We start from the raw sequence: 12541 nt of genomic DNA on the forward strand, positions 1-12541 counted from the left end.
CATTAGTCTTCCAAATGAATGCGGTTCAGGGCTTGCCAGAACATCAGGATAATAGCCAGATTATTCCCTTGTGTAAGAATACCTTTAATATATAGATGACTGTTTAGCCCATGATTTAGTGTAATACTGAAGAATAATAAACGCCTCAGACTCATGTTAAAACATTTGATTCATATCCAGCCAGGAGGTAAAATCAGTGAACATTAAAATGACAAGTTATGATACAGAGCTGCTAAAATTAAACCTGTAGTGTGAAAGGATATGGGGGCTGATCCAGAACCGAGAAGGTAAATAATATGTGCTAGATCAGGGGTAGGGAACCTATGGCTCGGGAGCCAGATGTGTCTCTTTTGATGACTACATCTGGCTCACATACACATGAGTAGGGGTTGATTCAAGCAGCACAGTTTAGTGTAGCAGCGCAAATAACATTTTCAAAGTAGGCACGCTACTGCTGTAGCATGCACTACTAACGTACCACAAACTAATGTCTGCGCCAATTGTTCCACTCTTGGCCCCTGTCGGGTCCAGTGACTTGGTAGGACGAGATCCCTGCACTTTAACTGGTCCAGTAGGCTGCCTGTCACTTAACAGGCAGCCTACTGGGCCAAAGTGCGGGGATCTCTTCCCACAAAGTGAGTCAACCCCCAAGTCAGCTAGCTAATTGTACAAGCTGTTAATCGGAATTTCTCCTGTCTGGTTCTCAGGGAAATTGCTGATGTTGCTGAAACCCAAGAAGCGCTGACGATGTCTGACACTTCGTTGCCCGGTGGATCAACTGTATACACATAACCATGGCAATATGGCCCTCTGCTGCGAATGCGCACTGTCCCAGTTTGAAACATATTGTATGGCTCTCACAGAATTACACATTTTAAAATGTGGCGTTTTATGGCTCTCTCAGCCAAAAAGGTTCCTGACCCCTGTGCTAGATGGTGCAGATTTTAAATTGGTAAAATTATATTTTCATAAGCTTAAAATTATTGGCATTTCATTGATCATCTGTAATCCAGAACAAATATGCAGGTCAAGTATTCTGACTCCTCCGGCTGCATGCTTGTTGTGGGATTAACATGTTACTAAAACCTAAAAGATGACCTAGACAGGCAATTTCCATTCATTCTTTTTTTTTTTTTTTTTTTTTTTAAAGGAAGAAAGATGGCAGCGACCATATCCCTCCCACTTCCTTTTAAAGTAGTCTATTTGAATTTAAAGGAAACTGAGACTAACGATAAAGAAAGCATTTATACGTACCTGGGGCTTCCTTCAGGCCATGGGCTCCCTGACCATCCTCCACGGCCGCCTCAATTCTCTGCCCACTTTTCAGTGTGACTGACTGTGGCACAGCAATGCAAACAATACTTTGTGCTGGCACTGACACTTGAGGCCTGTGGTGTAGCCGGGATTGGCTACAGGCTGCTATTATTTTCCACTCTGTAGTTGAAACTTTGGGTGGGTATAGGGATTTTCAGCATAACAAATTTATTGATAAACGTTGTTGTTCTCTGATGCATTTAACAATTCTCCTTCCTCACTAAAGAAATGTAAAGACCAATATCTACTCACTTTAGGGATCAAAAGTTGAAAAACAGTCAAGTGTGCCAGAGAGCGACTATGATAATGCCATCCATGATCCAGAGCTTGAGGAAACCAGGTAGGTTCATAATATATATTCTAAAAATTGTTTCATATCGAAACATTTGATGATTGCTAAACTTGTAACAAATATATTATTATCTAAACTACTTTTACCTAGTGTGACAAATATGAAGAATATATACAGTACTCCATTTAAAATTGATAATTAATGCAATAAAGATACACCTTTATCATCTAAGTCTGAGATCTATTTGGGTGCACAAAATATTTTTTCTTACTTTGGAGGGGATATTTGTATAAGCAAGTGTTACTATTTTCACTATCAAGCTTAATTTGTTATCGGGACTGTTGTAACGTTGCTTGGAGTACATGTAATATACAAGTACAAGTTCTAGACAACCTATAATATGTGCATTTTCTACCATTAGTAATGCTGATATAATATTAATAGATGGAGTGCTGTGTGCGGTACAATCTCTTCACCACTACAAGCTCTTAAAAAATGTATACCTTTCTCCATACAGTACAAATGCCAAGAATTGATAGCCTGTCACTTTCTGCCATGTTTAACCACTTGAGGACCACAGTCTTTCTACCCCTTAACCTCCTTGGCGGTTAATTTTTTTTTCCTAATTAAAAAAATCCTTTTTTTTTTAAATTTTTTTTTTTGTTTCATGTAAAGCTACCAGAGTGGTAGCTACATGAAACACCACTAGAGGGCGCATGTGGCCCTCTAGTCCGATCGTCGCCGGCATCTATAGCAAACAGGGGAACGCGTATATAACGCGTTCCCCTGTTTGGCTTCTCCTGTCGCCATGGCGACGATCGGGATGACGTCATGGACGTCAGCCGACGTCCTGACGTCAGGCAGACCCGATCCAGCCCATAGCGCTGCCCGGAACTCATTGATCCGGGCAGCGCAGGGCTCTGGCGGGGGGGGGGGGCCCTCTTCAGCCGCTGCGTGCGGCCGATCGCCGCAGAGCGGCGGCGATCAAGCTGTGCGCGCGGCTAGCAAAGTGCTGGCTGCGCGCACAGCAATTTACAGGACACAAATCGCCCCACCAGGGGCTGAGATCTCCCCCTGCGCGGCATAGCCCGAGCTCAGCTCGGGCTTACCGCCAGGGAGGTTAAGGACCGGCCACTTTTTTTCCATTCAGACCAATGCAGCTTTCACGGTTTATTGCTCGCTCATACAACCTACCACCTAAATGAATTTTGGCTCCTTTTCTTGTCACTAATAAAGCTTTCTTTTGGTGCTATTTGATTGCTCCTGCGATTTTTACTTTTTATTATATTCATCAAAAAAGACATGAATTTTGGCAAAAAAATGATTTTTTTAACTTTCTGTGCTGACAATTTTCAAATAAAGTAAAATTTCTGTATACATGCAGCGCGAAAAATGTGGACAAACATGTTTTTGATAAAAAAAAAAAAACATTCAGTGTATATTTATTGGTTTGGGTAAAAGTTATAGCGTTTACAAACTATGGTGCAAAAAGTGAATTTTGCCATTTTCAAGCATCTATGACTTTTCTGACCCCCTGTCATGTTTCATGAGGGGCTAGAATTCCAGGATAGTATAAATACCCCCCAAATGACCCCATTTTGGAAAGAAGACATCCCAAAGTATTCACTGAGAGGCATAGTGAGTTCATAGAAGATATTATTTTTTGTCACAAGTAAGCGGAAAATGACACTTTGTGACAAAAAAAAGAAAAAAAAAAAGAATCCATTTCTTCTAACTTGCGACAAAAAAAAATGAAATCTGCCACGGACTCACCATGCCCCTCTCTGAATACCTTGAAGTGTCTACTTTCCAAAATGGGGTCATTTGTGGGGTGTGTTTACTGTCCTCGCATTTTGGGGGGTGCTAATTTGTAAGCACCCCTGTAAAGCCTAAAGGTGCTCATTGGACTTTGGGCCCCTTAGCGCAGTTAGGCTGCAAAAAAGTGCCACACATGTGGTATTGCCGTACTCAAGAGAAGTAGTAGAATGTGTTTTGGGGTGTATTTTTACACATACCCATGCTGGGTGGGAGAAATATCTCTGTTAATGACAATTTTTTCATTTTTTTTTTACACACAATTGTCCATTTACAGAGTTATTTCTCCCACCCAGCATGGGTATGTGTAAAAATACACCCCAAAACACATTGTACTACTTCTCCCGAGTACGGCGATACCACATGTGTGGCACTTTTTTGCACCCTAACTGCGCTAAAGGGCCCAAAGTCCAATGAGTACCTTTAGGATTTCACAAGTCATTTTGCGGAATTTGATTTCCAGACTACTCCTCACGGTTTAGGGCCCCTAAAATGCCAGGGCAGTATAGGAACCCCACAAATGACCCCATTTTAGAAAGAAGACACCCCAAGGTATTCCGTTAGGAGTATGGTGAGTTCATAGAAGATTTTATTTTTTGTCAAAAGTTAGCGGAAAATTGATTTTTATTGTTTTTTTCACAAAGTGTTATTTTCCACTAACTTGTGACAAAAAATAAAATCTTCTATGAACTCACCATACTCCTAACGGAATACCTTGAGGTGTCTTCTTTCTAGAATGGGGTCATTTGTGGGGTTCCTATACTGCCCTGGCATTTTAGGGGCCCTAAACCGTGAGGAGTAGTCTGGAAATCAAATTCCGCAAAATGACCTGTGAAATCCTAAAGGTACTCATTGGACTTTGGGCCCTTTAGCGCAGTTAGGGTGCAAAAAAGTGCCACACATGTGGTATCGCCGTACTCGGGAGAAGTAGTACAATGTGTTTTGGGGTGTATTTTTACACATACACATGCTGGGTGGAAGAAATAACTCTGTAAATGGACAATTGTGTGTAAAAAAATCAAGATTGTCATTTACAGAGGTATTTCTCCCACCCAGCATGGGTATGTGTAAAAATACACCCCAAAACACATTGTACTACTTCTCCCGAGTATGGCAATACCACATGTGTGGCACTTTTTTGCACCCTAACTGCGCTAAAGGGCCCAAAGTCCAATGAGTACCTTTAGGATTTCACAGGTCATTTTGCGAAATTTGATTTCCAGACTACTCCTCACGGTTTAGGGCCCCTAAAATGCCAGTTCAGTATAGGAACCCCACAAATGACCCCATTTTAGAAAGAAGACACCCCAAGGTATTCCGTTAGGAGTATGGTGAGTTCATAGAAGATTTTATTTTTTGTCACAAGTTAGTGGAAAATGACACTTTGTGAAAAAAACAATAAAAATCAATTTTCCGCTAACTTTTGACAAAAAATAAAATCTTCTATGAACTCACCATACTCCTAACGGAATACCTTTGGGTGTCTTCTTTCTAGAATGGGGTCATTTGTGGGGTTACTATACTGCCCTGGCATTTTAGGGGCCCTAAACCGTGAGGAGTAGTCTTGAAACCAAATGTCGCAAAATGACCTGTGAAATCCTAAAGGTACTCATTGGACTTTGGGCCCCTTAGCGTACTTAGGGTGTAAAAAAGTGCCACACATGTGGTACCGCCGTACTCAGGAGAAGTAGTATAATGTGTTTTGGGGTGTATTTTTACACATACCCATGCTAAGTGGGAGAAATATCTCTGTAAATGACAATTGTTTGATTTGTTTTACACACAATTGACAATTTACATAGAAATTTCTCCCACCCAGCATGGGTATGTGTAAAAATACACCCCAAAACACATTATACTACTTTTCCTGAGTACAGCGGTACCACATGTGTGACACTTTTTTGCAGCCTAGGTGCGCTAAGGGGCCCAACGTCCTATTCACGGGTCATTTTGAGGCATTTGTTTTCTAGACTACTCCTCGCGGTTTAGGGCCCCTAAAATGCCAGGGCAGTATAGGAACCCCACAAGTGACCCCATTTTAGAAAGAAGACACCCCAAGGTATTCCGTTAGGTGTATGGCGAGTTCATAGAAGATTTTATTTTTTGTCACAAGTTAGTGAAAAATGACACTTTGTGAAAAAAAACCAATAAAAATCAATTTCCGCTAACTTTTGACAAAAAATAAAATCTTCTATGAACTCGTCATACACCTAACAGAATACCTTGGGGTGTCTTTTTTTCTAAAATGGGGTCACTTGTGGGGTTCCTATACCGCCCTGGCATTTTACGGGCCCAAAACCGTGAGTAGTCTGGAAACCAAATGTCTCAAAATGACTGTTCAGGGGTATAAGCATCTGCAAATTTTGATGACAGGTGGTCTATGAGGGGCCGAATTTTGTGGAACCGGTCATAAGCAGGGTGGCCTTTTAGATGACAGGTTGTATTGGGCCTGATCTGATGGATAGGAGTGCTAGGGGGGTGACAGGAGGTGATTGATGGGTGTCTCAGGGGGTGGTTAGAGGGGAAAATAGATGCAATCAATGCACTGGGGAGGTGATCGGAAGGGGGTCTGAGGGGGATCTGAGGGTTTGGCCGAGTGATCAGGAGCCCACACGGGGCAAATTAGGGCCTGATCTGATGGGTAGGTGTGCTAGGGGGTGACAGGAGTTGATTGATGGGTGTCTCAAGGTGTGATTAGAGGGGGGAATAGATGCAAGCAATGCACTGGCGAGGTGATCAGGGCTGGGGTCTGAGGGCATTCTGAGGGTGTGGGCGGGTGATTGAGTGCCCTAGGGGCAGATAGGGGTCTAATCTGATAGGTAGCAGTGACAGGGGGTGATTGATGGGTAATTAGTGGGTGTTTAGGGTAGAGAACAGATGTGAACACTGCACTTGGGAGGTGATCGGACGTCAGATCTGCGGGCGATCTATTGGTGTGGGTGGGTGATCAGATTGCCCGCAAGGGGCAGGTTAGGGGCTGATTGATGGGTGGCAGTGACAGCGGGTGATTGATGGGTGGCAGTGACAGGGGGTGATTGATGGGTGATTGATAGGTGATTGACAGGTGATCAGTGGGTTATTACAGGGAAGGACAGATGTAAATAATGCCCTGGCGAATTGATAAGGGGGGGTCTGAGGGCAATCTGAGCGTGTAGGCGGGTGATTGGGTGCCCGCAAGGGGCAGATTAGGGTCTGATCTGATGGGTAACAGTGACAGGTGGTGATAGGGGGTGATTGATGGGTAATTAGTGGGTGTTTAGAGGAGAGAATAGATGGAAACACTGCGCTTGGGTGGTGATCTTATGTCGGATCTGCGGGCGATCTATTGGTGTGGGTGGGTGATCAGTTTGCCCGCAAGGGGCAGGTTAGGGGCTGATTGATGGGTGGCAGTGACAGGGGTGATTGATGGGTGGCAGTGACAGGGGGTGATTGATGGGTGATTGACAGGTGATCAGTGGGTTATTACAGGGAAGGACAGATGTAAATAATGCCCTGGCGAATTGATAAGGGGGGGTCTGAGGGCAATCTGAGCGTGTAGGCGGGTGATTGGGTGCCCACAAGGGGCAGATTAGGGTCTGATCTGATGGGTAACAGTGACAGGTGGTGATAGGGGGTGATTGATGGGTAATTAGTGAGTGATTAGAGGAGAGAATAGATGGAAACACTGCGCTTGGGTGGTGATCTGATGTCGGATCTGCGGGCGATCTATTGGTGTGGGTGGGTGATCAGTTTGCCCGCAAGGGGCAGGTTAGGGGCTGATTGTTGGGTGGCAGTGACAGGGGGTGATTGATGGGTGATAGGTGATTGGCAGGTGATTGACAGGTGATCAGTGGGTTATTACAGGGAAGGACAGATGTAATTAATGCACTGGTGAATTGATAAGGGGGGGGGGGGGTCTGAGGGCAATCTGAGCGTGTGGGCGGGTGATTGGGTGCCCGCAAGGGGCAGCTTAGGGTCTGATCTGATAGGTAACAGTGACAGGTGGTGATAGGGGGTGATTGATGGGTGATTGATGGGTAATTAGTGGGTGTTTAGAGAAGATAACAGATGTAAACAATACATTTGGGAGGTAATCTGACGGCGGGTTTGCGGGCGATCTAATGGTGTGGGTGGGTGATCAGATTGCCCGCAAGGGGCAGGTTAGGGGCTGATTGATGGGTGGCAGTGACAGGGGGTGACAGGGGGTGATTGATGGGTGATAGGTGATTGGCAGGTGATTGACAGGCGATCAGTGGGTTATTACAGGGAAGAACAGATGTAATTAATGCACTGGCGAATTGATAAGGGGGGGTCAGAGGGCAATCTGAGCGTCTTGGCGGGTGATTGGTTGCCCGCAAGGGGCAGATTAGGGGATGATCTGATAGGTAAAAGTGACAGGTGGTGATAGGGGGTGATTGATGGGTAATTAGTGGGTGTTTAGAGGAGAGAATAGATGTAAACAATGGATTTGGGAGGTGATCTGATGTCGGATCTGCGGGCGATCTATTGGTGTGGGTGGGTGATCAGATTGCCCGCAAGGGGCAGGTTAGGGGCTGATTGTTGGGTGGCAGTGACAGGGGGTGATTGATGGGTGATTGATGGGTGATTGATGGGTGATTGACGGGTGATTGACGGGTGATTGACGGGTGATTGACGGGTGATTGACGGGTGATTGACGGGTGATTGACGGGTGATTGACAGGTTATCAGGGAAGATAGATGCATACAGTACACAGGGGGGTTCTGGGGAGAATCTGAGGGGTGGGGGGGTGATCAGGAGGGGGCAGGGGGGGGGGGATAAAAAAAAAATAGCGTTGACAGATAGTGACAGGGAGTGATTGATGGGTTATTAGGGGGGTGATTGGGTGCAAACAGGGGTCTGGGGGGTGGGCAGGGGGGGGGGTCTGAGGGGTGCTGTGGGCGATCAGTGGGCGGGGGGGGGGGCAGATCAGTGTGTTTGGGTGCAGACTAGGGTGGCTGCAGCCTGCCCTGGTGGTCCCTCCGACACTGGGACCACCAGGGCAGGAGGCAGCCTGTATAATACACTTTGTATACATTACAAAGTGTATTATACACTTTGTAGCGGCGATCGCGGGGTTAACATCCCGCCGGCGCTTCCGTATGGCCGGCGGGATGTTACGGCGGGTGGGCGGAGCCAGTTGCCGGGGGAAGCGCGCGTCATCAATGACGCGATCGCTCCCCCGGCATGCCTAAAGGACGCGCCGCCTGAAGGCGTATTGCGGTCCTTTAGGCGTCCACTTTGCCGCCGCCCATGGGCTGTGGGCGGTCGGCAAGTGGTTAAGCCACGTTCACCCACTGGCTAGTCTCAACAATAGCACTATATTTACACATCACTGTACCAATACATCTCAATCTAGTGAGTGACTAACTGCACATCATCAGGTGTTGCATTCTGTGTCTTTTGTATGCTGGACAGTTGCAGACCACAATCACTTTGGTTGGCTGCTCACACTTTTACATTATTCAGGCCACACTGAATCAGAAGTTGCTTACTGCACAACCACTCAGGTAGACAGGGTACCTAAGTAAAATCATTTACACTATGTACAAAAGGCTCTCCTTGAAGAGCATGGGTTGGCCTGACCTGAATTTGTGGTACTGCAGTAGCCTGCACACACCCACAACAACATGGTGATCATCACTATGGTGATGGTTGAGGAGTGCAAACTTCTGCTACCTTGTACCACGTACCAGACCCTTTTTAGAAAATTCAGGCTACATTTGTCAAGTTATTCAGTGTTCTCCAACGTTCTCCAACTCAGAAGAACCTTAAGTAAATCAGACACACTATGTGGAAATTAAGTAGTATACTATAAGACTGACAACTGTTTGTTTTGTGTGTAGTTCTAGTAGAAAAGGAAGACAGCGTAGTATTCCCTGGCATGGAGAAGGTTCAATTCCTGAGATGGAAGACCCTGATGCTGATGTCAGTGCCATTCTTCCAAGCACTGAAGATGTAATAAGGAAAACTGAGCAGATCACAAAGAACATTCAGGAACTGCTTAGGGCAGCACAAGAAAACAAACATGACAGGTAAATCATGGTGATACTGGCTTTAGGAACATTATAGTGGGGGCAGGACTTGCTGAAAGCATTGAGTTGAAATGATTACTGTCACTATGCTAAAGCATTTGGATTTGTGTAAGACTGGCATGAAGGGAAAGTGATGCATGGCTCATATCAGACATAATTTAAGCAGTTGTTTTGTATTCATTTAATTTTTGTAGTGCAGAACAGAAAATTAGATCACATGACAGTGGATCTCTAGTCAAACGGAATAGCCCATGTGGGATTCATACACGTGAATGGTTTAACTGCCAACCTATTTCTGATGCTTTTCTGCCTCCCTTCATGACCAAGGTGACTTCACTGTTCACCATTTACAGAGGTGTCCTCCTCTTCCACCTAAGCACCTCACCATACAAACCAGCTCCTAAAATCTCATGCTGTCACCCTGATTTTTCTGGGAATTCTGTTAGTGGCGCATGGAGATATGAAAGTAGATTTTATGCTTTTACACTACTAGCATTTCACAGAAAAGATGAGGCCGGCACCATCCAATGCTCTTTTACATTTTATTTAAAGGGATACTGTAGGGGGGTCAGGGGAAAATGAGCTGAACTTACCCGGGGCTTCTAATGGTCCCCCGCAGACATCCTGTGTTGGCGCAGCCACTCACCGATGCTCCGGCCCCGCCTCCAGTTCACTTCTGGAATTTCTGACTTTAAAGTCAGAAAACCACTGCACCTGCGTTGCCGTGTCCTCGATCCCGCTGATGTCACCAGGAGTGTACTGCGCAGACACAGACCATACTGGGCCTGCGCTGCGCGCTCTTGATGACATCAGCGGGATCGAGGACACGGCAACGCAGGCGCAGTGGTTTTCAGACTTTAAAGTCTGAAATTCCAGAAGTGAACCGGAGGCGGGGCCGGAGCATCGGTGAGTGGCTGCGCCAACATAGGATGTCTGCGGGGGGCCGTTAGAAGTCCCGGGAAAGTTCAACTCATTTTCCCCTGACCCCCCTACAGTATCCCTTTAAAGACTGTCATAAATATAGCAACGTTTCGGAGCAATAAACGTGCCCCTTTCTCAAGCTATGAAAGTCTCCACTCCAGCTTGAGAAAGGAGTGCGTTTATAGCTCCGAAACGTTGCTATATTTATGACCGTCTTTAAATAAAATGTAAAAGAGCATTGGATGGTGCCGGCCTCATCTTTTCTGTGATAATACTCGAGTGGTGATCGAGTTTAGCCATGGCACATCCGCTTGATATCTTTGTGGGGTCGTGCATTTCTTTAATTCTGTTACTACTAGCATTTCATGAATGAGTATATATCGGTATGAACTAAAAGTCTATTTTGTATATCTCTGGAATACCACTTTAAGATTATCATGTCTCTTTTTATGTGTAGCCCAACTTCATGCGCTTTGAGTCCTATGGGAGAAAGGCGCTTTACAAATGGTATTGTTTTGTATTCTAAATTGGTAGTATAAAAATTATGGAATATTTTGAATAGATTTCTGGAGTTTGATATAAAGTTTTTGCTTACATTTTTTTAAGTTAAATTGTATGTCATATTGTGCACATGCTACACCTTGTTTAGAGTCTTACTTTTTAAAATGATACAGTTTAGTAGATATCCAGAAACATGCCTGTTTCAGTAAAAGTGTAGTGCCAAATGACCCCTTCTTATAATTCTGCTTTGAAAGCTTGTGACTAGGGTCATTGCTCCACCCCCTACATTTCCTTTTTGGACCTATATTTACATGGCCTTCATCTCCTTAACCTACACAGAGAAACTAAGGGTACATACACTCATCCAATTTTGATTGGCCAATTGTCACCCATATTTTATCTTGTTCAAGTGGGTGATCATTTGACATAATTAGCCATCTTCATGTTTGTAGTGGGCTTATTTGGGGTTAGGCCTTGTATATTATGATATTGTGGGGTTTAAATTGTTCTGTTCCCTAATAAGAGGTTATCACTAGCTCATTTCCTTTTCATGTCCTCTTTGGAAACTAGTAAGGTGTGTGAAAGGATGGAACATACAGTATTAGAGCGTATGGACAGCAAGCACTGAGAGACAGAGGAAACTTCTCCTAATTGTGTCTGTTCGTACCAGTGTAGTAAAAGTGCATGGCTAGATGTAGGGGGAGAATTAATCCAATAAAAAATACCTTTTGTTTCTGTAGAAAGGGGTTTCCCATAGAGGCAATATGTGATTATAATCAAGTCATGTACATTATCCATGATCTGATGAGGATTTCAAATGGACATATAGTTAGAACTGAAAAGGAGCCTGTCTGCTGTATAACAAGTTATTTTCAGGCACTTATCACCAAATGTGTCTAATCAGCTGTCCTAATGATTGGATGTAGTTTTAATCATTTTTTCAGGTACTTAGTTCTAAACATACAGAATAACCTACAGAGTAAATTATATTTGTGTTCCAAGTCATCACATCTGCAGTTCCTCTACTTCCATCTGCCTTCCTAATACTACCTTGTAGGAGAGAGCTTCAGATTCATGTCTTACTCCTTCCACCTGGGAATTTACCCCATATAATGTCATACTGAGGAGTGTGATGAAGGCTGAGCTCTTTGAGGACTTGCAGTAATATTGATTGCTAATGGAATGTGACAAAACTTGGGCGCACACAGATGAATTTCTCAATTTCAGGTTTGGTATGTTAGTGTACTGTAGAATATGTGACCATGAAGCTGTGTCCAATGTTATGGAGTGAAACTCAGACCTGAGTTGTTTAGTGTGCCCACCCCATCTTCACTTACTAAGGAGCTCACCATGTCTAGAATTGTGGCTGCATTAGTTGTCACCAGTCTAGGGATAGTTGTCCAGTAGGTGCAGCTCAGTGAGCGAGAAGTGTGGGTAGAACTTGTGGCTCAGGCCTGAGTCCTGTTTAGAAATGCACTTTAGCCTTAATCCTCATGCTGTGGCTAGTGCTGCGTTTTTAACTGTGCCTTAATATTGATTAAATATGAGCTGCAATTCAGACTTTCCATGCAACCTTCCACTGGCATGAAATGTGGCTTATTTTGCTGCCAGCTGCTACTAGGCATACTGTGTTTCCCCAAAAATAAGACAGCATCTTATATTCCTT

At 44.5% G+C, this 12541-nt stretch overlaps 1 protein-coding gene across 4 annotated transcripts in view; it reads left to right on the plus strand.

Annotated features, from left to right (window-relative positions):
* The window catches only part of GIT2 (GIT ArfGAP 2), a 160654-nt gene that overhangs the window by 131625 nt on the left and 16488 nt on the right, over positions 1 to 12541 (plus strand). For all 4 annotated transcript variants that reach the window (XM_068239238.1, XM_068239208.1, XM_068239226.1 and 1 more), the window contains 2 exons: positions 1572 to 1654; positions 9265 to 9453. In XM_068239238.1, the coding sequence (XP_068095339.1) occupies positions 1572 to 1654; positions 9265 to 9453 (272 nt within the window). The remainder of the gene's footprint in view (positions 1 to 1571; positions 1655 to 9264; positions 9454 to 12541) is intronic.

Source organism: Hyperolius riggenbachi, chromosome 1 (assembly GCF_040937935.1).
Source record: "Hyperolius riggenbachi isolate aHypRig1 chromosome 1, aHypRig1.pri, whole genome shotgun sequence".
Taxonomy (NCBI): Eukaryota; Metazoa; Chordata; class Amphibia; order Anura; family Hyperoliidae; genus Hyperolius; species Hyperolius riggenbachi.